The 23,672-nt window shown below is 38.9% G+C and overlaps 1 protein-coding gene across 8 annotated transcripts in view; it reads left to right on the forward strand.

The window, feature by feature from the left end:
• Positions 1-23,672, forward strand: part of LOC102389143 (phospholipid-transporting ATPase FetA) — a 110,111-nt gene that overhangs the window by 36,693 nt on the left and 49,746 nt on the right. For 3 of the 8 annotated variants that reach the window (XM_045165071.1, XM_025281667.3, XM_006064342.4), the window contains 9 exons: positions 1,164-1,241; positions 9,226-9,284; positions 15,005-15,118; positions 15,951-16,049; positions 17,633-17,694; positions 20,647-20,719; positions 21,057-21,127; positions 22,363-22,445; positions 23,389-23,547. In XM_045165071.1, coding sequence (XP_045021006.1) covers positions 1,199-1,241; positions 9,226-9,284; positions 15,005-15,118; positions 15,951-16,049; positions 17,633-17,694; positions 20,647-20,719; positions 21,057-21,127; positions 22,363-22,445; positions 23,389-23,547 — 763 coding nt within the window. In that variant the 5' untranslated portion in view covers positions 1,164-1,198. Of the gene's footprint in view, positions 1-1,163; positions 1,242-3,336; positions 3,477-9,225; positions 9,285-15,004; positions 15,119-15,950; positions 16,050-17,632; positions 17,695-20,646; positions 20,720-21,056; positions 21,128-22,362; positions 22,446-23,388; positions 23,548-23,672 lie in introns of those variants that run through there. The other 5 variants (XM_025281670.3, XM_025281673.3, XM_025281672.3 and 2 more) reach the window with 5 other exon arrangements.

Below are 23,672 nucleotides of genomic sequence, written 5' to 3' on the forward strand. Positions count from 1 at the left end.
TTTTTCAATAAAATGTTCTTTATTACTAATGCAGTAAAGACCTCAAACATGTTGTTGATTAGTAGCAGATTTTGATATGAAACCCAGTTCTCTGGCTCCTAATCCTTTTTTTTTTTTGCTCCATCTCTTCCCTTTTTACTCCCACATTGCATTTCTTCTTCCCTTCCCTCACATTTTTCCACTCCTCCTGTGAGTTTAACAGCTTAAATGTACTTTCCAGTTGGCTGCTATGTAATGTGATGTGCATGCAGAGAGCGTCAGAGGATTGGGTGAATGCCTGGTTCTAGCTAAATACTCATTAGTCAGGTCCCTGGCTGGCTGTTAAGTGTCATAACCATTTCACATTCCAAGCTGTACTGCTTGTGTGCATTTAGCCAAGCTACCCTCTCAAAGCTGCTGATGGCCCTGTGGGATTTGAACCTACTGTGGGGGTTCCTGAGATGTCTCAGGGTGCCTCAAGAGTGGGGATGCTAGAATAGCTAATGTTGGTTAGGAGCACACAGATTCTGCTGGCAGAAGAAACAGACCTCAGGTTGGGGTACAAAACTTGCAGCACATGTGAATTTTTTTGGCATACACAATATTTCATTTTACTTTTTAAAAATGTTGGATACTTTTATAGAAAGCATGCACTGATCAATTTGTCACAATAACCAGCACTTCATTTCTCGTTTTGCATCCAACTATTATTAACTCACTGGCGCCTAAAGTTAGTCCTAAATTTTGGAGTTATCTTTTCCACTAGACATAAAATATTTGTATCTATATTAGATGAAAATCCATAAGTTAACTGCTGCCCGCTGGAGTTATAGAACACTCCAGTCAATAAAAAGCTAATCAAAGGTACAGGCCCAGAACTTCACTGAAAGATCACCCAATAATTTCTTTTTCCTGTTTCCAAGTTTCAGCTAATTTTTCTGACAGATTATAGTTATCATCTTAGATTTGGTTGCTAGAAAGTGGAATTTATTTCCCAAGTTTTAAAACTATAACTTTATGATAAGGATGTTTGAAATGAATTCTAAAATTTAGCATATGTATTTTTAGAGGTAGATTTATTTTGGATTTTAGAGGTCAAGTTCCAAGTTTCTTAAGTATATGTTTAAGTCAAATGGTATCGGCAATGAGAACTTCTCATTCTAAATGTTTTTATTTCCTTACAGAAGTTCCAGGGAATAATAACTGAAACTGCCCTGCCATGTCTGTATCTGAAAAGGAAAGTGAGGACAAACAAAATGGAGGTAGGGGAACTCTTAAGTCTGTACATCATTATTGCCTCTAAAAAGTGCATACATGCTTGCACATGTGTGTGCACTCACATGTAGGACAAATAAATACACTGCCAACCTACCAAACTACCAGTTGAGCTAACTGACCAGGAAAGGAAATATACTTTGCAGAAGTAAATCCTTTGTACTTAAAATGAGAGGCTCCATCATTTTGCCTTTTGAAAATTTTAAGTAGTCACAATTGCTCATCTTTTGTACTTTTATTGGAAGTTGAACAGGAAAACGTGTGTTCCTTTTCCTCTCCCCATTGTTCACAACTGCCTCTTGCTAAAAGAGAAGCGGTCAATGTGGAAAATCAGTTGCTGAAGCAGATAAGGTCAGCTCTTGTAGACTTTTTACAGACAGGGCTAGCGAATCTGGCTATGGTGTGAGAAAGGATTTCTGTACCATTTCATGCTTTCCTGTGGTGAATATAAGTACTAAAAGGAGCTGGGGTTATCACAGCCAAGGCATCTTTAAGGATAAACCAGCCTGAGATGAAAAAAAAAAAACATCTTTTTCTGACATGAAATTTTGAGAAAGCAAACCAGCCTGTAGCTCTATGTTTAGGCTTCCTATTGAGGAATGGAGAAGGTACAGAGAATGAAATTAGGTCACTGATTTAAGGCCACACTACACCTTCTTTACTTTCTGTTATTACGTAGTTGTCTGATTCCTGGAAGTAGCCCATGACAAGGACAGAGGCCCTAGTTCTAGGAAGAGGAAGTCAGGCAACTCCCAACAGAGGGAAGAAGCAGCGAGACTGCTTATACTCTCAGAACTGCTGAAAGAGAGAGGGCTGAGGAAAACAGGCTAACTGACCAATTTCTCCTGCATCTTCTTACGAACAGAAAACATGGAGGATAGTGTAAATCAATGAAAGCAGAACATACCCTCACACCAGTACACAACAATAAACTTAAAATGGCTTGAAGACTTAAAAATATGACACCATAAAACTCCCAGAAGAGAACATATTAAAAACATTCTGATATAAACTGTAACAATGTTACAACAATGCCTTGGTCAGTCTCCCAAGACAATAGAAATTAAAACAAAAATAAATTGTACTTTATCAAACCTACAAGCTTTTGTGCAGCAAAGGAAACCATAGGCAAAATGAAAAGACAACCTATGGATTGGGAGAAAATATTTGCAAACGATGTGACCAACAAGGACTTAATTTCTAAACAGCTCATACAATTCAATAATAGCAACAGAAAAGCCAAACAACCCAATAAAAAAATGAACAGAATACCTAGACATTTCTCCAAAAAAGAAGTGCACATAGCCAGTAGGCACATGAAAAAATGTGCTCAACATTGCTAATTATTAAAATGCAAATCAAGTTACTATGAAGTACCCGCCTGACACTTGTCAGAATGGCCACCATCAGAACATGCACCCCTTATGTTTTCAGCAGCACTCTTTGCAATAGCCAAGACATGGAAACAACCTAAGTGTTCACAGGCAGATGAATGGATCCCAGATGCTACACACACACACACACACACACACACACACACCCCAAATGGAATATTATTCAGCCATAAAAGAGCTAAATGTTTGTGCCCTTGAATTCCATAGCCATGGCTACTTCAACTAGACCATCTCCTAGACTCTCCTTGTCTAAGCTAATTTGCAATCTTCTATAGTTCTAACTTCTCATCTGTAATTCACATTTTCTCACTCTTGTTTCAGCCAAACACAAATAAACTTTGAATTAACATGTGATGGGGAAAACACTTGGTCATCCCAGTCTTTTCTCAACAGTATTCACAAGCCCTAGGAAATCTTGAATTAATCATTTATTATCTCATCTAAAACTTTTTTTTTTCTGTCTTTAGTATCTCAAACATGACTGGCTACTCTCTTTCCTTAAGTTTGTCTTCTTTTTCTCTCAGACTTTTAGTTTCTTCTCCTAGATGATTGTGCAAACTGATGTTTTAACCACTTTTCTCATTGTTCCAGCTTTTCCTTTTTTCAGAGGCATCTTAAGAAATTCAACTTTCTAGGCCTCAATTTTTTCTTTCCTTCATGGTGAAAATCCTACTTTTCTTTTTCATAGCAGGTCTGGGATCAAAGAGCCAGAACTAGGTGTTGGTTAATCCCATTACCCACTTTGAAGTCTCAGTCTGTCTCCACCAACTCAGGCTCTGAACTTTGGGATCTGCCTGCTTTATTTTACTCCTAAACTCAAAGAGGGAGGTATGTATTCAGTTGTTGTGCAGAGCCTCAACTCCATGTATCCCTTGGGGCTGCTACGCTTAGATGGAATAGCTTGCTACACCTAGATAAGTTGCTGGGAAAACCTGTTAGACCTTAATTAAGTTAAAAACAGTTAGTATGGGGGCAGGGGAACACATGTATACCTGTGGCCAATTCATGTTGATGTATGGCAAAAACCATCACAATACCGTAAAAGTAGTTATCCTCCAATTTAAATTAATTATAAAAACATAGTTATATCTAGAATTAAATTTAATAAGAAATGTGAAGTTCAATAAGAAAATATTAGAAACTTATCAAGCAGCATAAAATAATATTTTTGAAAAAATTTAGAGGCTGTGCTGGTGTGTCGGGTTTGGTTGGAAAGGCAAACACCAGGGGAGAGACTGATTTTATTAACCAATGCCTGAGCAAATTGAGAATGAACATAGTAGAAAAGCAACCTGCTCATGGACTGGATCACCTTAATACCATAGAAACACCAGTTCTACCCTGGTACTCTGCTTTAATCAGGCAGCCATCTGGGTCCCTGAGAAAGTTCCTATACAAAGAGCATAGGCCATGTAGCACCTCTAAATCCTAAATGCATCTAAGTTATCTGAGCCATACATGTTCCATTGCTTTGCACAACCTAAGTTATAATGGTTAACAGAAGCTCTCATATCATCAGGTTGTAAATAAGCCACTAACTAGTCAAAATAAAGTACAACCAAACTTTCTGTCAGTCCCATCTCAAATTCCCCCACCTTTATTCAGCTAATCCTAGTAATTGGGAGAATGAAACAACAAGAAAGAAACACACTAGTCCAGAAGAACAAATTATAAGCTGCATAGCTGGGTGGTAAACTAGCCCAGCGAAGACTTATAGCCACTTGTTTATGTTGTTCAGATCAGTTCTGTCGCTCAGTTGTGTCTGACTCTTTGCAACCCCATGGACTGCAGCACGCCAGGCTTCCCTGTCCATTACCAATTCCTGGAGCTTACTCAAACTCATGTCTATTGAGTCGGTGATGCCATCCAACCATCTCATCCTCTGTCGTCCCCTTCTCCTCCCTCCTTCAATCTTTCCCAGCATCAGGGTCTTTTCAAATGAGTCAGTTCTTTGCATCAAGTGGCCAAAGTATTGGAGCTTCAGCTTCAGTATTAGTCCTTCGAATGAACATTCAGGACTGATTTTCTTTAGGATGCACTGGTTGTATTTCCTTGCAGTCCAAGGGACTCTCAAGAGTCTTCTCCAACACCACAGTTCAAAAGCATCAATTCTTCGACCTTCAGCTTTCTTTCTAGTCCAACTCTCACATCCATACATGACCACTGGAAAAACCATAGCTTTGACTAGATAGGCCTTTGTGGACAAAGTAATATCTCTGCTTTTTAGTATGCTGCCTAGGTTGGTCATAACTTTTCTTCCAAGGAGCAAGTGTCTTTTGATTTCATGACTGAAGTCACCATCTGCAGTGATTTTGGAGCCCCCCAAAATAAAGTCTGTCACTGTTTCCATTGTTTCCCCATCTATTTGCCATGAAGTGATGGGACCAGATGCCATGATCTTAGTTTTCTGAATGTTGAGCTTTAAGCCAACTTTTTCACTCTCATCTTTCACTTTCATCAGAAGGCTCTTTAATTCTTCTTCACTTTCTGCCATAAGGGTGGTGTCATCTGCATATCTGGGGTTATTGATATTTCTCCCAGCAATCTTGATTCCAGCTTGTGCTTCCTCCAGTCCAGCGTTTCTCATGATGTACTCTGCATATAAGTTAATAAGCAGGGCGACAGTATACAGCCTTGATGTACTCCTTTTCCTATTTGGAACCAGTCTGTTGTTCCATGTCCAGTTCTAACTGTTGCTTCTTGACCTGCACACACATTTCTTAGGAGGTAGGTCAGGTGGTCTGGTATTCCCATCTCTTGAAGAATTTTCCTCAGTTTGTTGTGATCCACATAGTTAAAGGCTTTGGCATAGTCAATAAAGCAGAAATAGATGTTTTTCTGGAACTCTCTTGCTTTTTCCATGATCCAACAGATGTTGGCAATTTGATCTCTGGTTCCTCTACCTTTTCTAAATCCAACTTGAACATCTGGAAGTTCTCAGTTCACGTACTATTAAAGCCTGGCTTGGAGAATTTTGAGCATTACTTTGCTAGCGTGTGAGATGAGTGCAATTGTGCAATAGTTTGAGCATTCTTTGGCATTGCCTTTCTCTGGGATAGGAATGAAAACTGGTCTTTTCCAGTCCTGTGGCCACTGCTGAGTTTTCCAAATTTGCTGACATATTGAGTGCAGCACTTTCACAGCATCATCTTTTAGGATTTGAAATAGCTCAACTGGAATGCCATCACCTCCACCAGCTTTGTTCGTAGTGATGCTTCCTAAGGCCCACTTGACTTCACATTCCAGGATGTCTGGCTCTAGTCCAGTGATCACACCATCATGATTATCTGGGTCATGAAGATCTTTTTTGTATAGTTCTTCTGTGTATTCTTGCCACCTCTTCTTAACATCTTCTGCTTCTGTTAGGTCCATACCATTTCTGTCCTTTATTGTGCCCATGTTTGCATGAAATGTTCCCTTGGTATCTTGAATTTTCTTGAAGAGATCTCTAGTCTTTCCTATTCTATTGTTTTCCTCTATTTGTTTGCATGGATTACTGAGGAAGACTTTCTTATCTCTCCTTGCTATTCTTTAGAACTCTGCATTCAAATGGGTATATCTTTCCTTTTCTCCTTTGCCTTTTGCTTCTTTTCTTTTCACAGCTATTTGTAAGGCCTCCTCAGACAACCATTTTGCCTTTTTACGTTTCTTTTTCTTGGTGATGGTCCTTATCCCTGCCTCCTGTACAGTGTCACGAACCTCCGTCCATAGTTCTTCAGGCACTCTGCCTATCAGATCCAATCCCTTGAATCTATGTATTGTTAGCAAAGTGATTGTACAGATGTGATCACCATGTACAAAGAAGTGGTTTCCTGGGGGCATACCAGTCTCCCTCCAGGGATATAGTATGCTACTGAATGGGGGACTGACTAATAGTGCAAAAATGTCATCTGTCTCCAAATTCATCTATGTAGTTTCAAAATCTATATATGTAAATCCTTGGGTAAAAGGAACTAAGCATCCCAGTTTCACCTTTCCTGCAATTTGTGCAAATTCTGAACTTCAAACATTGCCCAATGTGCAGACTTTGGCCCCTTAGATATTTTTTATAAGAAATTTAGTCTTGTTCTGATTTCATGATCTTTAGTAATTTTTGCTGACAACCAGAGGATAAATAAATAATTACATGAAGAACCAAAAAGTCCCTGTCTTATCCCTGGCTCTCTCCTCAGCTTTCAGAAGCATATTATCTTAGCCCCCTGAGAAATGCAGTGTGATTTTCCAGACCTGACTGTACTTCCCATGGGAGGGAGCTCTGCATTTTCTAATAACCCACTTTCACTCCATCCCCAGGATCTAGTGAATAAAATTTTCTTTGTCTTCACCTCTAATTAAAACTCCAGTCTTATGCAAATTGGCCAAAATGATTCTGAAGTTTACCTAGAAGAGAAAATAGACACAAATAGCCAAGAAGAAACATCTCTGGGGGTCCAGTGGCTAAGACTCTGTGCTCCCCATGCACCAGGTTCAGATTTGATCCCTGGTCAGGGAACTAGATCCCACATGCTGCAATTAAGAGTTCACATGCCACAATTAAAGATCCTGCGTGCTGCAACTAAGACCCGGCACAGCCAAATTAATTACTTTTTAAAAAAAGAATAGCCAAGAAGATGTTAAAATAGAAGACTCTCTATCCTGTATTACAAGTTACATAATTTAAGAGATGAATGGAGGGAGGGATAAATCAGGAGTATGGGATTAACAAATAAAAACTACTATACATAATATAGATAAGCAGCAAGGATTTACTATATAGCACAGGGAACTATGTTCAATATCTCATAATAATGTATAATGGAAAATTATCTGAAAAAATCATATATATATATAAACAACTGACACTTTTCTGTACACCTGAAACTAACACAATATTGTAAACCAACTGTACTTCAATTAAAATTTTTTTTCTTAAGATGGATAGACTAGAACTTAATAGAAAACCCATAATTAGGGGCTTCCCAGGTGGCGCTAATGGTAAAGAACCTGTCTGCCAATGCAGGAGGCTTAAGAAAACCCATAATTATATTCAATATGTTAGAATTTTGTACATTATAAAAGTGACATTTAAAATAAGAGACAAAATATTTGCAAGTCACTTATAACTGATTTCTATTCAGAACGTATTAAGAACTCATAGTTCAGTGATAAAAAGATAATTAACCTGGTTTAAGAATGAGCAAAGGATCTGAATAGACATTTCTCCAAAGAAGATATATAAATGTTCAATAAAATACATGAAAAGATACTCAATATCATCATTAGTCAATAGACTAATTAATCAGTCCATGGAATTCTCCAGGCCAGAATACTGCTGTGGGTAGTCATTCCCTTCTCCAGGGGATCTTCCCAACCCAGGGATTGAATCCAGGTCTCCCGCATTGCAAGCAGATTCTTTACCAGCTGAGCCACCAGGGAAGCCCAAGGATACTGGAGTGAGTAGCCTATCCCTTCTCCAGGGATCTTCCTGACCCATGGGTTGAACCCAGGTCTCCTGCATTGCAGGCAGATTCTTTACCAGCTGAGCTACCAGGGAATCCCTCATTAGTCAATATGGACATGCAAATCAAAATCACAATGAGACGTTACTTCATATCCACTAAGATAGTTAAAATAAAAAAGCACAGTCTTTTACAAGTGTTGGCAAGGATATGAAGAAATTGGAATTCTCATACATTGTCAGTAAGAATGTAAAATCATGCAACTGCTGTGAAGACCTGTTTGGTAGTTTCTCAAAATGTTAAAACCAGAGTTACCATATGACTGAGTAATTCTACTCCTATGTATATACCCAAGAGAAATAAAAACATGTCCATACAAAAACTCGTATGTGAATGTTCCTAACACAGGGCTTAACACCTGCCAAGAACTCAGTAAATGCTTGTTGAACCAATGAAGAATTTAAGAGGCTATAGGAATGTTTTATTCAGGACAGAAAGATCTGTTGATAATTTATATTTTTGAGGTGTTTTATAACGCATTAATGAGCTATCTGTAATAGTTTGTGACATCTGTGTGTTTTGATGTGATGATTTTGTCATGTGTTGTTGTTATCAGGCTGACTCCACTAAATCACAAGTCCCTTGAAGTAAGGACTCTGCCTTACTTATCTTTTTATCTCCTCACAGCATCCAGCACACTGGTTTCTGTGCAATAGATACTGGTAATGATTTATTAATTCAGAGCAAATTTAGGAAAGGCTGGCCTTAGAAAGAACCTCAGATATCTAAAACTATTGCTGTAATTAACTTATGAAGGAGGTTTGGGTTTCTGTGTTTGGCAGTAATGTTGATGCAGGCCAGCCTGTTGTCTGTGGAAACATTGTCTAGGGTTACCAGAAGCATTAATGGTAGAGAGCTCCTCAGAAGTTACTTGTCCTCTTGCCTCCAGAAAGCTTGAACACTTGAGGGTTTCCTTTTTTTACCGTATTGCTTGATTTTTTGAACAAAGAGACAACACCTGTTTGTGGACAGATATTCTTGGTGAGAACGTGTGAGAGGCTAGTGAAGTCACTGGCAACCAGCATCCCAGGTTCATCTCAGAGGGGCATCCTGCTCATCATTTCTCTCATCTTTTTCAGAACACAAGAGATATCTGCAAGCCAACAACAGAGAATTTAACAGTCTGTTTGGATACCCAGTGAGTATATGGTCTTTAGCTATTTCAAGAGGGGGCTGATATTTTCCTCTAATATTCCCCATTGTCTGTGAGGCAGGAAACTCCTTGTAGATGTAAATCCTACAACATAGGTTCTACTTTCTTTCAAGCTCCCGTACAATGAGGGCTGGTGCAGTGAGGGCTCAGAAACCAAATTAATCCAGTGACCTAGGCTCAGGGGAGGATGTGTCTCAAATTTTGGTTTTTATATATTGCTCCTCGAAAAGAAATACTGTAGCTTGAACAAATGAAAGCATAGCTTCATAGTTTTCTTTTTTCACTTAGACATCTCTCTGTGATAGTACATGTGGACCTTCCTAATTTGTTTAATCAGTTCAATTCAATCGCTCAGCCATATCTGACTCTTTACGACCCTTTGGACTATAGCCTGCCAGCCTCCTCTGTCCATGGGTTCGCCAGGCAAAAATACTAGAATGGGTTGCCATGCCCACTGAATCTACTTTTTTACTAAACTAGGATATTTGAAGTTCTGAATGGGAAAGAAATTATACTTCTGTTAGGAAACTACTAAATAAATATATACCTGAATGAGTTCTGTTAATATATTCAACTGAATTACCTTTTGCAGCTGAGTAATATGAAAACTTTTACTTAATTTTATACTTAGAGCTTCCAAGCTCTCTTTTTTCATATTCAGTGAATCTAGATGTTGCTTAAGTGTATCTAATTCCTTAGAAGAAAGGGAAAAAAGCAAATATATATGCAAATTACATTAAGAATAATCTATTTATCATTTCAAATACACATGTGTCAAAGTAAACATTTTCAACCCATATCTTACAATTTGACTAGAATTTATTAACTTTCATTATTTCTGTTTTCCCAATTTATTTCATTATTAAAAACCTTGCATGATCTACCTTTTAAATACTTGATGAGTTTTTAAAAGGGAGTCAGAACTTTTCACAGTGAATCATCATGTTCTGAGAATATCAAATATCAGAAGACTTTAAATTAATGACATTACTATTTAAAGTTATAATTTTTATTTGATTTTTTTAACCACATTTCTATATTTTTTGACTATTTTCTCTTAAGGCCAAGACCTGTAACAGTTAACATGGTACACTCTTAGGGATAAGACTCTTCAACTGTTTGCCTTTGATTTTTTAATATAACAGGTTTGAACTGCATGGGTCCACTGACATACAGATTTTTTTTCAAGAAATATGTACTGTGGTACTACTCAGTCCAAGGATGACTAAATCGGTGGATGTGAAACCTCAGATACTGAGAGCCAACTATAAATTATACACAGATTTTAAACTGCACAGGTGTTGCTGTGCTTAATACTCGAATGTTTCAAGGGCCAACTAGAACCATTCAAAAACCCCTGTGCAATATTAGCTATCAGTTCAGTTCAGTTGCTCAGTGGTGTCTGACTCTTTGTGACCCCATGGACTGCAGCAAGCCAGGCTTCCCTGTCCATCACCAATTCCCAGAGCTTGCTCAAATTCATGTCCATCAAGTTGGTGATGTCATCCAACCATCTCATCTTCTGTCATCCCCTTCTCCTCCTGATATTAATTCATTTAATACAACATAGTTTTCCATTGTATCAATATACCTTAATTGATTTAGCCAGTTTCTTACTGATTAACATTTTAAGTGTCTCCATTTATATCCAGGTGCCCCCTCCAAAAAATATTTCTACAATGTTTTGCTGTGATAAATGGTCCTAAATGAACACCATTTTATACGCCATATACTTTGACACATTTGTGTGAATATACTTTAGGAGAGTTTCCTAGAAGTGAATTGGCCAGATCAAAAATGAAGCACATTAAATATTTGATATGTATTGCCAGATTGCCCTCTAAAAAGGTTATATCTATTTATATTTCTATCTATAGCAAAGACTTCTCACTTCTCCATATTCCTGCCAAATTGCTATTGTCAGTCTTTTTTATCTTTACCAGACTCTTTTGTGGAAAATGACATTTCATTATCTATCTTTCCTTAATTTTGAGTGAGAGCAATAATTTTTATGTTAATTAGCCTTTGTACATCTTTTTATGGAAATGACTGTTAATGGTTTTTGCCCATTTTCTATTAGATTGTTCATTTTCACTTATTTATTTATTTATAAATAAGTAACTCATAAAAAGATACATGTTTAAAAGTCAAGCTCCAATACCCCATCCTTGTCCATATCTCTGCTCCCTAGAAAGAATCACTTTTATTAGTTTATCATATATTCAGCAGTGCTTCTTTGTGCAAATAAAGCAAATACACACACACACACGCACACACACACACACACACATATATATATTATCATTTTCCCACTTTCTTAAACTATTCTGAACCTTAACATTATGTCCTGGAGATGTTTTCATAATTATAATTTCATAATAGCATTTTCCTTCTTTTTTCAACTGCTTCCCTGGCAAATAGCATAATTTATGTAACCACTTTCTTACAAATTGACATTTGGATTGTTTCTAATCTTTTACAATTATAAGAAATTTTTACATATATGTTACTTTATGCATATGTAGATATATTAATATATAGTGCTGTAAGTATATAATATATGTGTATATATATACAATATATATGTGTGTGCATATATATATATACTATATATATAGTGTATGTCTATGTTCATGTATATATATATATACACACACATACAGTAGTCTCTATAGGATACTAGTTTATGATTTCTGAGTTAGAGAGGCTCTGGATAATAACAATATTTAGGATATGGCTGTGGAAACAGGTTTCCCCTTCTCTACCTTTTCCACTCTCTAAGCTTTTTCTAAGTAACTCTAAGGTGCAGGTTTTGCATCACTCTGAGTTTGAACAAGCTCTACTCCTTACTAACGTTGTATCCTTAGGCACATTATTTATTTTAACTTCTTTGATCTTCAGTTCCCTCATCTATAAAAAGAACATAATAATGTTCACTGTACATGGTGGTTGTTAGAGTTAAATATGGTTGTGAAAATGTTAGTTCTCTTTCACCAAAAAACTGTTACCCCTTAAAAGAAGGGTACAAATTTCATTCATCTTTGTAACTACTGTTCACATCACAATATCTGGCCCATAAATGAAATTCAATAAATGTATGCAAATAATTGATGAACAAGTAAACAGATTTGATTGATTCTTATGTACTTAACAACCATTGTATTTCCCTGGCCCCACCCGTTTCTCATTTTTCCCCTATTTCTCTAATTTCTTCCATTCCTACTCCTTTTAGGCTTCCCTGGTGGCTCAGTGGTAGAAAATCCATTTGTGATGCAGGAGACTGCCTGCAATGTAGGAGACATGGGTTTGATCCCTGGGTCAGAAAGATTCCCTGCAAAACGAAATGGCAACCCACTCTAGTATTCTTGCCTGGGAAATTCCAGAGACATCGCAAGAGTCAGACATGACTGAGTGACTAAACCACCACCACCACTGCTCCTTTTCCTCTTTTCAGCCCCCTAACTACTGATTCTCATTATATCCTTGGCCTTCTGTTTTCTATTTTCCACTTTAGCAGTCAGTCGGGAGCGTGCTTAGTCACTCAGTCATGTCCGACTCTTTGTGACCCCATGGACTGTAGCCCTCCAGGCTCCTTTTTCCATGGGGATTCTCCAGGCAAGAATACTGGAGTGAGTTGCCATACCCTCCTCCAGGGGATCTTCTCAACCTAGGGGTCAAACTCTGGTCTCCAGCATTGCATGCGGATTCTTTACTGTCTGAACCACCAGGGAATATCCCTGCCCAAATAAATAAATACCCCAAATCCAAATCTACCATCGCTATCATGTCAAATGAATTAAACACAAGAATTCTATAGTTAAGCAAATGTTCTACATCCTTAAGATCTTGCTTCTGGTTTGACATTTAAGAGTAGGACAAAACACTAGTTGCCAAGTTAGTAAAGAACTACTGATTTGTCTATCTTGGGACAGAATCAGCATAGCTTTTGTCTTTGTTTTCTAAAAAAAATGCTACCCAAATGAGTAGAAACCAAAATACATTAACCGTAAAGTCAAATGGAAAATTTACTAAAGCCAGCTACTTTAGTAAGGTAAAAGATCAAAAGATCTTTGGGTCCAAGTATCGTCATCTTGATTTAGACACTAAGAAATTCAGAGTATCTTAAAATCAAAGAAAACCATTTCTATGTTAGAATAACCTACCCTCAGGGTTGGGAGGGGCCTTAGAGGTCATTTAGTTAGAACTCCATTCAAGACATAGCTGTGAACTTTCCAGGACAGATTTTGTTTAACTCTTTTTCAGTCCCTACTACTAGAGTAGCCCAGCATAGAGCTGTGAACAGAACAAACCTTGAGAAATGTATAGTGTTTGACTGATCATTAATTGAAAAGTCATGGAGAAACACCAAGGAAATCTTAAGTTTAACTTGGATCTCTAAACTCCTAAGTGCTAAGCTATTTGACCAGCTTCTCTTCCCTAGGGAAATAGACCTTAAGCAAGACTTGACTGGGTTGCCTGTCTAGTCTTCCAAGGCCAGTTTTAGCCTTAAGACAAAAAAGTGCTGGTTCTCCAAGAGTATTCAGATGTCTTCCCAAGTTAGGACCCAGAAAGAGATTCTTCATGCTTAAGCAGTGTCTGTTTTCCAGGACTGCAGGTAAGGTTTGTTCTTTTGTTTGACCCTATAGGTGGAGAAGGTGGGAGAGAAGCCCTGTCCTTGAATTATTTGGTCTCATTCTCCTACTTTTCTTAAGCTCTTAGATTCAAACCCTTACATCTTAGGTCAAACAACTGAAGATCCAAAAGTAGAAAGTAAGATGGTCTTGTCAACATCTTGAGATTAGCATTGAAGAGGTAGCAAGTTCCCACTGTTCAGACCTCCCCCAGGACAATTAAGGGGCAAGTGATTCTCCAGTGCTAAAAGCAACCATTGTAGGAACCTTCAGTGGGCTAAGGTTGAAAGACAGTCATTTGCTTTTGGCATCTGACACCTTTCAGCACTGAAAGCAACATGTAAAGACACAGCAAAATGGGTTTGCCAGACTTAAGAAAAGCTTCAGTAGAGAGCTCTGAGTACAGTGAACACAAATGGCAAACTTGCCTACTGTTTGGTACTAAGAAGGAACTTGAGACAGAAGATAAGATGAAACAGAAAGAGTTCTGATTCTAAGGAATGAAAGCATTTGGATGGCTGCACAAGTAACTGGGGCTCAGGGAACAGTACAATCTCAACTCCACAAGTAACTAGATGGTCTTTGGCAAATAAATTAACCTCAGGGCCTCAGTTGCCGCATCCTGAAAAGGTGGTATTACTCCCTTCTTACAGTTGTTTTGAGAATTAAGTAAGTTGCTTTTTCTAAAATACTTAGAATAGTACTAAAGTACTTAGAATAGTACTTTACACATAGTAAATATTTAATAAGTTTTGATTGTTGTTGGTTTTATTATCATCATTATTATCAATAGCATCAATAAACAAAGAATTCAACCCAGGGCATAAATACATCCTGCCCCTCCTAAGAATGTCCCATATTGATCAACCTTGCCATCTTTGGCATACATACATAGGCCTCTCTAGGCCTCAAAGAAAAGAGTCTGGAGACAAACACTTCTTCCTTCCTTCCCTCACTATGTTGGGAAGGTATTAGCTTTTTCCTATTTTATGAAGTGGTCTTGGTCCTTTTTGTTAAGACTTGGAGGTGCAGTCTTTTGTTACTCTAATTGTGCTTGTGTTCTTTTACTAACAGGATAATAGCGTCAAAACCTCAAAATATAATGCCTTAAACTTCTTGCCTATGAACCTGTTTGAACAGTTCCAGAGACTTGCAAATGCATATTTCCTCTTTTTGCTTTTTCTACAGGTATTACCTTTTAGGGTCTTTTCCACAGAATATTTTATCAACTTTCCTGGGGTCAGGTTATGTAATCAGTCCTTCTCCTCCTTAAACTGAGAGATGTCTTCTCTCTTTAGACAACGGGCGAATGGATGGCTGGAGTCTCGGGCCAGTCTCCTGGAATAGTTGTGGTCAGGATTAGCCAGGGTGAAACAACCCTCTATAAGAGGAAGGAGACAAGGTCGCCGAGTCCCAAAGTAAGGGGTGCTCCCTCACCATGACTGCATGACCACAGTTCAGCTTAACCGTGAAAGGCCACAGACTTGATTCTACACCCCTGCCTCAGCTGCAGCCCCATTCCTCCTTCTTGTCCCAGCCTCCCCGACAGAAAGTTAACACATGGGAGCACCAAGGGAGGAGAATGGTTTAGAACATCAGCACAGGGCACGGAAGCCTAGCAGGGAAGGCACAAGTTGGGAGAGAGAGACAGGTCATCTCATTTCCCCTTGTGCTGAAGTGGTGTAGGCGGTTATATGGTTCTCCCATGCCCACGCTTAATGTCCTACCCCCCCAGCACCTTCATTATCAGAAGAGAGGAATAGCTCTTTGCCATCAAGACAAAGATATTAGAGTTCAGGACATTACCTGGCAATTTATCATCTCCTCTTCTTTCATCTTTAGGAGGTGTTTGCTTATACTGGGGTGGCTATTTGGAGGTTATAACGGTGGAAAGCAACTAGGATTGTTGAACTTACTATGACTCTAGAGAGGTGGAAATGGTGGTGCAGTGGGGGTTGGGAGGAAATACATTGTCCTTTAAGCTTTCTGACCCATGTTTCTCTCCCCTTCCCTCTCCCAGTTGATTCCTCAGATCTCCTCCTTGGCATGGTACACGACTGTGGTACCGCTGATGGTGGTGCTGTCCATAACAGCAGTGAAAGATGCCATCGATGATGTGGTGAAGTGGCTTCCAGGGCCTCTCTTCCCTCACTGTCCCTAGTCAGGCTGGGGAGGGAGGGAGCATGAAGGACTCCCCAGAACTGCCTAATACTAGAAGGAAGAAGGAAAGAGGTGTTTCCTTTCCCTATGTCCTTATCTGTGCCAGAGGACTATGAGATTCCCTTAAGCCCAAGATTGGTGAACCATCCATGGCCAGAAAGGGGTCACTCACGCAAGGCCTTTCTCTGTCGTCTTACTGCCGCCGTTTCCAGGTTTCCTTCCATCTCCTTCATAACCCACCTCTGCCTTTACTTAGCTCTCTCTGGGTTTGCTCTCACCTTTCTTTCTCCATTCACCCTTCTCCCATTTCTATATTCCTCTTCCCTTCTTCCTGTCCCCCTTGCTTTCTCCAGTCTTATCTTCCCTTTCTGCATTCCTGTTCTCCTCTCTGACTCTCCGTATTTCCCTCTCCAGCTTTTGGTTCTATCAGGTGCACACAGCTAGGAACCCTCTGAGTTTAAAGAGCATCATGACTCAACAGAGGCTGGCTCCTTCCCTGGCCTTGGCGGGAGAAGCTGGCTCTCAGCGAGTGCAGCGTGGCTTTCTGCATGCTTTTTTACAGCAGGGCCAGGTGGGAGGGCAAACGTGGGGAACCAGTGCTGTGCCTACCAGTGGGATTTGGGAAGCCCATCGTGTTGACCTGTTTGGAGCTTCCCTAAGAGAGTCCTTCTGATTTTTATATCAAAGTTTAAGAGCAGAGTGTTTCTCCAGCTCTTTAACTCTGTGGCTCTTTAAACCCAGAATTAACATATATAGTGGTTTAAATTTCAGGCACAACTCAGATGTGCAAAAATATAACTTAATTTTCCATAACTAAACTCAGTGTAACCCATAACCACCACCTCACCATCTCAGCCCTTTTTTAATGAGAGCCAAAAGCTAAACTTACCAATTCAGGATAACCCACGCAGTTCCTTCTGGTTTAGAACTTGGTCTCTTTAGGGGAAATATTCTGACCAATTCAGGATTCTTTCTACCCTCTTCCCAGGGAGTAATCTCAACTGAAAGGAAAGGGACTCATGTGAATCTTAGCATCAGGACTTATTTGTTACTCTCTTATTTGGTCTTTGAATAGACCTCTATTCCCCTTTCCTCATTGTATCCATGGCAGAAGCTTCTTATGCTGACTGTGGTTGAGGGTAGGGGTATTGATATGCTTGTGAATACATAACTTCCCTCTGCCTACCAAGGTGTAGCCCCATCATTTTGCATTCTCTCTTCTGTGGCTTTCAACATAAGTTATTTGTTCTCATTACCCCAAGTTTTGGCTCTTGATATTAAAACAAAGAGTTTGTCTCTTTCTTCTTGCTTGATTCTTTTTCTGACCTCCTTTCCCAGCTTCTCAGAGATAATCAGCTTCTTGGTCTGGTTTTAATGGTGGAAGAACTTGGAATTGGCCAGGGGCTGGGGGGTAAGGTGGTGAAGAAACGGGGGTAAGGGAGAATTACAAAGAAGAGGAACTACATTGAACAATACTTCAAAATATTAATCTTCTAAATACAGTTTGCTCTATTTCCTGAACATTTTCTTGTATGATTTTAGAAAAGGCACCAAAATGATAATCAAGTCAACAATCGTTCTGTTCTGGTGCTGATGAATGGCAGGTAAGTGCTTCTTGGGAAGCCAGTTTAGGTTGAATCAGCTCTGGGAGAGCACTGACCTTGCTAAAACTTGATGTGTTTGGAAAGGTGATTTAAGACAGTGAAAAGAGCCTCAGGCTGGACATAGGAAGAGTTTGTTTCTAGTATGCCCTGAACTTGCTTCTCTGGGCCTCATATTTCTTATCTATAAAATTAAAATAATATTCTTTACCTTAAAGGATGCTTAAAAAAATGAAAACAAAATAATATATATTAAAGAAATTAACAAATTATGACATGATATTAGTATGCAAGTGGTTATTACCAGTATGGTGGTCAGCATGGAGATGTCTGTCTTGAGCGCATCAGTGGATTCTACACGACTTATTGACCATTCTATTGTAGCCTTTGGTTAGGACATCTTTTTGTTAACAATCTAAAGAAAATATTGGTGTTGACCTCATTGCTGTAGTGTTTGGTCTTATCTATCTAAAGTATGGGTAAATGCTTATTTTTTTGTGGGGTCCTACAAAATTGGAGCAGTTTATCTTTGGCAGGGATAGAGGGAGACCGGCATAATTTTATACATAGCAAAATATGAAGATTATCATAAGAGGTACAAAAATTATCATAGGAATTAATAAAAAAAAATAGGCCATCATAGCTGGCTAAAGAAATCAAGGAAGACTTTCTAGAAGAGATGATGTTTGTGCTTAAAAGATGGGGAAGAATTCAACAGAGATTATATGAAAGGAGAAGTGACCAGTGTTTGCAGAAGCATGATCACAAACAAATACAGATCTGAGGGAATTCAAGATTGAGGTCCAATCCTTTCTCATGGTGACCTTACACAACACCCAGTAGCTACAGTTTTATATATATATTTATATTAAAAAAATTTTTTTTAATTGAAGTACAGTTGATGTTCAACATTATATGTTATAGGTATACAATATAGTGAGTCACAGTTTTTAAAGGTTATACTTCCTTTATAGTTATTATAAAATGTTGTCTGTATTACTTGTGTTGTACAATATATCCTTGTAGCTTATTTTATATGTAATGGTTTGTACCTCTTCATCCCCTCCCCATATATTGCCCCTCCCCCTTCTCTGACTCCATTGGTAACCACTAGTTTGTTCTCTGTATGTGTGAGTCTGTTTCTTTTTGTTATATTCACTAGTTTGCTGTATTTTTTAGATTCCACATATAAGTGATATCATACAGTATTTGTCTTTATATGTCTGACTAATTTCACTTAGCATAATATCCTCCAAGTCCATCCCTGTTGTTGCAAAGGCAATGGCACCCCACTCCAGTACTCTTGCTTGGAAAATCCCATGGACGGAGGAGCCTGTTAGGCTGCAATCCATGGAGTCACTAAGAGTCGGACACGACTAAGTGACTTCACTTTCACTCTTCACTTTCATGCATTGGAGAAGGAAATGGCAGCCCACTCCAGTGTTCTTGCCTGGAGAATCCCAGGGACAGGGGAGCCTGGCGGGCTGCCGTCTATGGGGTCACACAGAGTTGGACACGACTAAAGTAACTTAGCATTAGCATAGGATTTCAAGAGACCCTGGTTCAATTCCTGGGTCGGGAAGATCCCCTGGAGAAGTGATAGGCTACCCACTCCAGTATTCTTGTGCTTCCCTGGTAGCTCAGTCGGTAAAGATTCCGCTTGCAATGTGGGAGACCTGAGTTCAATCCCTGGGTTTGAAAGATCCCCCTGGAGGAGGGTATGGCAACCCACTCCAGTATTCTTGCCTGGAGAATCCCCATGGACAGAGGAGCCTGGCAGGCTGCAGTCCATGGGGTCAACAAAGAGTTGGACTCCTCCTGAGTGACTAAGTACACACATATCAAGAACTATAGTTTTAATCATAGAATTCTATTATGGGAAGTTCTTGGGCATCTGATTCTGTTATTTATTGTGTTTGCTGATCCTTACTCATGATGGATTATTTCCTCAAGTATTTTGATCTGTCGAAGCCTCTCATCACTAAAAAAGTTAGTTGTGATTAAAAACAAAATTTAAAAAAAGAAAGCTATAGAAATAAAGAGAAAAGATAAAACTGAGTGTATAAGAAATTTGTAAAGCTAGGAATTACTGAATGAATTTAGTCAAATGAACTTCCCAAGGAGCTTGAGCACTTGGGTTTTATAAAACTATTACAGAAAAATTTGTCATAGAGTGGTTTTAGAGTAGGAATTCACAAGCAGGGCCCTAATGGTTAAACTTTGTAAGCCAATGAATGTCTGATTTATTTAACACTTGAGATGAATTGTTTATGTTCCAGAAAGTGGTGTCCTTTTTGTAGAGCACATATGTTTGAACAGAGTTATTAACACCTTTGAAAAATTTTGTTTTTTGAGTTGTGATTTCTGTCATTGTAGTCAGTAATTCTGGCTACAAGCACATCTTTAGTTAAAAGCCACATTTTTTTTAGCTATCAAGAGGAATGAGCCACACCTCTGTAAGTGTTCTCTCAGATATATTATTAAATGAAAAACGCAAAGTACAGAAAATTATGTATCTAGTATGTCATTTTGAAATGTATATCTATTATGTGATTATATGGATTGACATTTTCTCAAAAGAAATGCAAAAAATTGTTCTAAGTGACAAAAATATAATCTGGGGAGAGAGGAGACTTTACTTTTTATTTTTCTATATTTTTAATTATTTGAACTGTATTTTTACCATATGCATATATTGCTTTTACTTAAAGAAAAATGATGTGCCTGTATATCTACATATACCATTATAGAGTTTTAGAAAACTCTTATAGCCTGATCAAGAGAAATGGGCCCCATTCTTGATTCTGCTTGGGCAAGGAGTATCCCAAAGCAGTTTGGTCCTCCTCTGAGCTTTGAGTTCATCTCAGCTTTTTTTACCCCCTTGATTGTCAAAACAGGACTGTAGGAAAATTCTCAGAGCTGGCTTGCAGGCATTCAAGGTTCACTTTCTTGCAGGATAGTGACAGAAAAATGGATGAATGTCCAAGTGGGAGATATAATTAAACTAGAAAACAATCAGATTGTTACGGTGAGTACCTCTTTGGGCTGTGGCTTTTTCTCTTTGGGCTTGAGTAGAAACCTTTTTAGCACTTCTGTGACCACTCCTTTTGGTGATATTCACCTGCTTCACTGTGCATCTAGAGATCACCAGCTCCTGTGGTAAGAAGTTTGTTCTTGTCCACTTCTCACCACAATCCCAGGTAAAGTATGACTGGCTTTAAGAAAGGAGGTGTGTGGTACCAGTGATGGGTCTCGAGACAAAGAAAGTAAACCAAATGTCTATAAAATTCTTAGGATGAATAGCTGTTCCTGAGTTTGTAATTTTAAAAGTCTGCTTTCCTTATCTTTGCCTTTCCTGATCGCAGGCTGATATACTATTACTCTCGAGCAGTGAGCCCTACAGTCTGACATATATAGAAAGTGCAGAACTGGATGGGTGAGTGTTCCTTCCTCATAGTCCAATAAGATGGTTGAGCCAGCTTAGAGTGATTTCTCATTGAGGGACAGCATGATGCAGAGAATGAAGTGCTAAAAGCTAGAAATATCCAGATAAGATAGGAGGCCTCAAGTCTAAGGCTGAGCTCTTGACAGATAATTGAGCATCCAGCTGGGTGCAGAATCTGGGCAATTATTCTCCATCTTCAAATTGGAAACATTCAGTCTGACTATATTCAATAATGCTGAGTGATAGGAAAGAGGTTAACCGGACTATGAAATTTCAGAATATAGTTCCAAAGTTTCTTGGGGTGGGGGAATGAATACTGAGATAATTATGTACTGATAAACCATGTTCTGGAAAGGATTTAAGGTAGAAGTTCATTAATGTGCAAAAGCTAAGATCTTTGGAAGATAGAGGCCATCTTCAGAGAGCTTGTCCTGTGGAGTTTTATGTTAATCTGCATCCTTACAACTCTTCCTCTTAGTGCCCACAAACTTTTTTGAAATGTGGCTTCGTTTTTACTTCTGTCTCTGTGCATTTCTGTATCAAATAATGGTTAAGTGAGATCCCTTCATGGGTCCTATAAACATTTGTGAGACGAGGAGTACGTTTACTTGCAAGTGTTCACAGGTTCTTACCAGGACCTTACTCTTGAAGGGAGTAGGTACCACCTCCAGGTTATTTTGTGATGTTTCTTCAGCTTTTCTAGAGCAGCTCCACCAGCAAGATCTCATAGGTTGGTTAAAGTAGTTGATATGTGTTTCAGGGAGAGAGGGGAGCAAGTGGGCTAATATTTAGCTTCCTGGAGAAGGCAATGGCACCCCACTCCAGTACTCTTGCCTGGAAAATCCCATGGACGGAGGAGCCTGGGAGGCTGCAGTCCATGGGGTCGCTAAGAGTCAGACACTTCTGAGCGACTTCACTTTCACTTTTCACTTTCATGCATTGGAGAAGGAAATAGCAACCCACTCCAGTGTTCTTGCCTGGAGAATCCCAGGGATGGGGGAGCCTGGTTGGGCTGCCATCTGTGGGGTTGCACAGAGACGGCCATGACTGAAGCGACTTAGCAGCAGCACCATTCTACCTCAGTACTGCCCTTGAGAGAGGATGACAATAGGAGTGACTCGTGACAACTCAAGTCTGAAAGCCAAGCAATATTGGCAACAGCTGTTTTCTAAAGTAGGTGAAACCGGACCTGTACTGCTGTTACATATGTGCATTCTTTACTCTAGTGAAACCAACTTGAAAGTGAAGCAGGCCATCACCGTTACCAGTGAGATGGAAGATAACCTGAAGCTTCTGTCTGCTTTTGATGGTGAGTTTTGAAATAGATTTGCCAACCCAAATTTTTATCAGTAGAGGTGTGGTTAAAGTTTGATACAGCCATATAGTGAATTCTATATAACTCATAAAAAACAGTATGCAAGTTGATATTTACTTATATGGAAAAATATTCACAACATATAAGTGTAAAAAGATTACAATACACTATGCATAGTATAATGTAACATAAATTTGTCTTTGGAAATATATATATGTTTAAGAGTATATGTATAGAAAAAATCTTGGAAGGATATACTATAAAAGGTTAACAGCACTTATTTCTAGGCAATGAGTGAATTTTACTTTCTCCTTTTTAATGTTGTATATAATTTACAAAGGACATATTTTAGTTTACTAATCATGAAAAAATTAACTTATTTCCATTTTGAAAAAAATACTAGGTTTGCTTTAAGTAGTTTCTGAATCTATTCAGATTTAGCTCATTTGATCTGGAAGTACTAATGGTAATAAGTTATCATGTGGGTTGTTCTCTTTCTGGATAACCCATGTCACAGAATTACTCTTCTCTGATGCCCAGAACGCTTTGTCTGCCTTTCTAAAGGGAGCTGCTGAGAAATGGGCAGTGGCTGAGAAAGGATAGGAAAAAAAGATGTGTGCATATTTTGAAAGAGGCTTGTTCTTTCCTCTTTTCTATTAAGCCTCCTCTTTGCTGGGAAAGATTGAGGGCAGGAGGAGAAGGGGACGACAGAGGATGAGATGGTTGGATGGCATCACTGACACAGTGGACATGGGTTTGGGTGGACTCCAGGAGTTGGTGATGGACAGGGAGGCCTGGCATGCTGCTGTTCATGGGGTCACAAAGAGTCGGACACGACTGAGTGACTGAACTGAACTGAACTGAACTGAACTTCCTGTTAGGAAAGAATTAAGATTACAGAGTCAGGACTCTTATTCCTTTTTTTTTTTTTTTCCAGGAGAAGTGAGGTGTGAGTCTCCCAATAACAAATTGGACAGATTCACAGGAATACTCATGTATAAGGGAAAAAACTACATCCTGAATCATGACAGACTGATTCTCCGAGGCTGTGTCATCAGGAATACAGATTGGTGCTATGGCTTGGTGATTTTTACTGGTATGTCTTTCTGGAGTCACAAACCCCCAGCCTGCTGGATTCCATTCATAGCCACATTGTGGGCACTTAGTTTTCACAATGTAGATATGATGCTCAGGTATATACCAGAACACTATGGCTTTGAA

This window comes from Bubalus bubalis, chromosome 3, assembly GCF_019923935.1.
Source record: "Bubalus bubalis isolate 160015118507 breed Murrah chromosome 3, NDDB_SH_1, whole genome shotgun sequence".
NCBI classification, from domain to species: domain Eukaryota; kingdom Metazoa; phylum Chordata; class Mammalia; order Artiodactyla; family Bovidae; genus Bubalus; species Bubalus bubalis.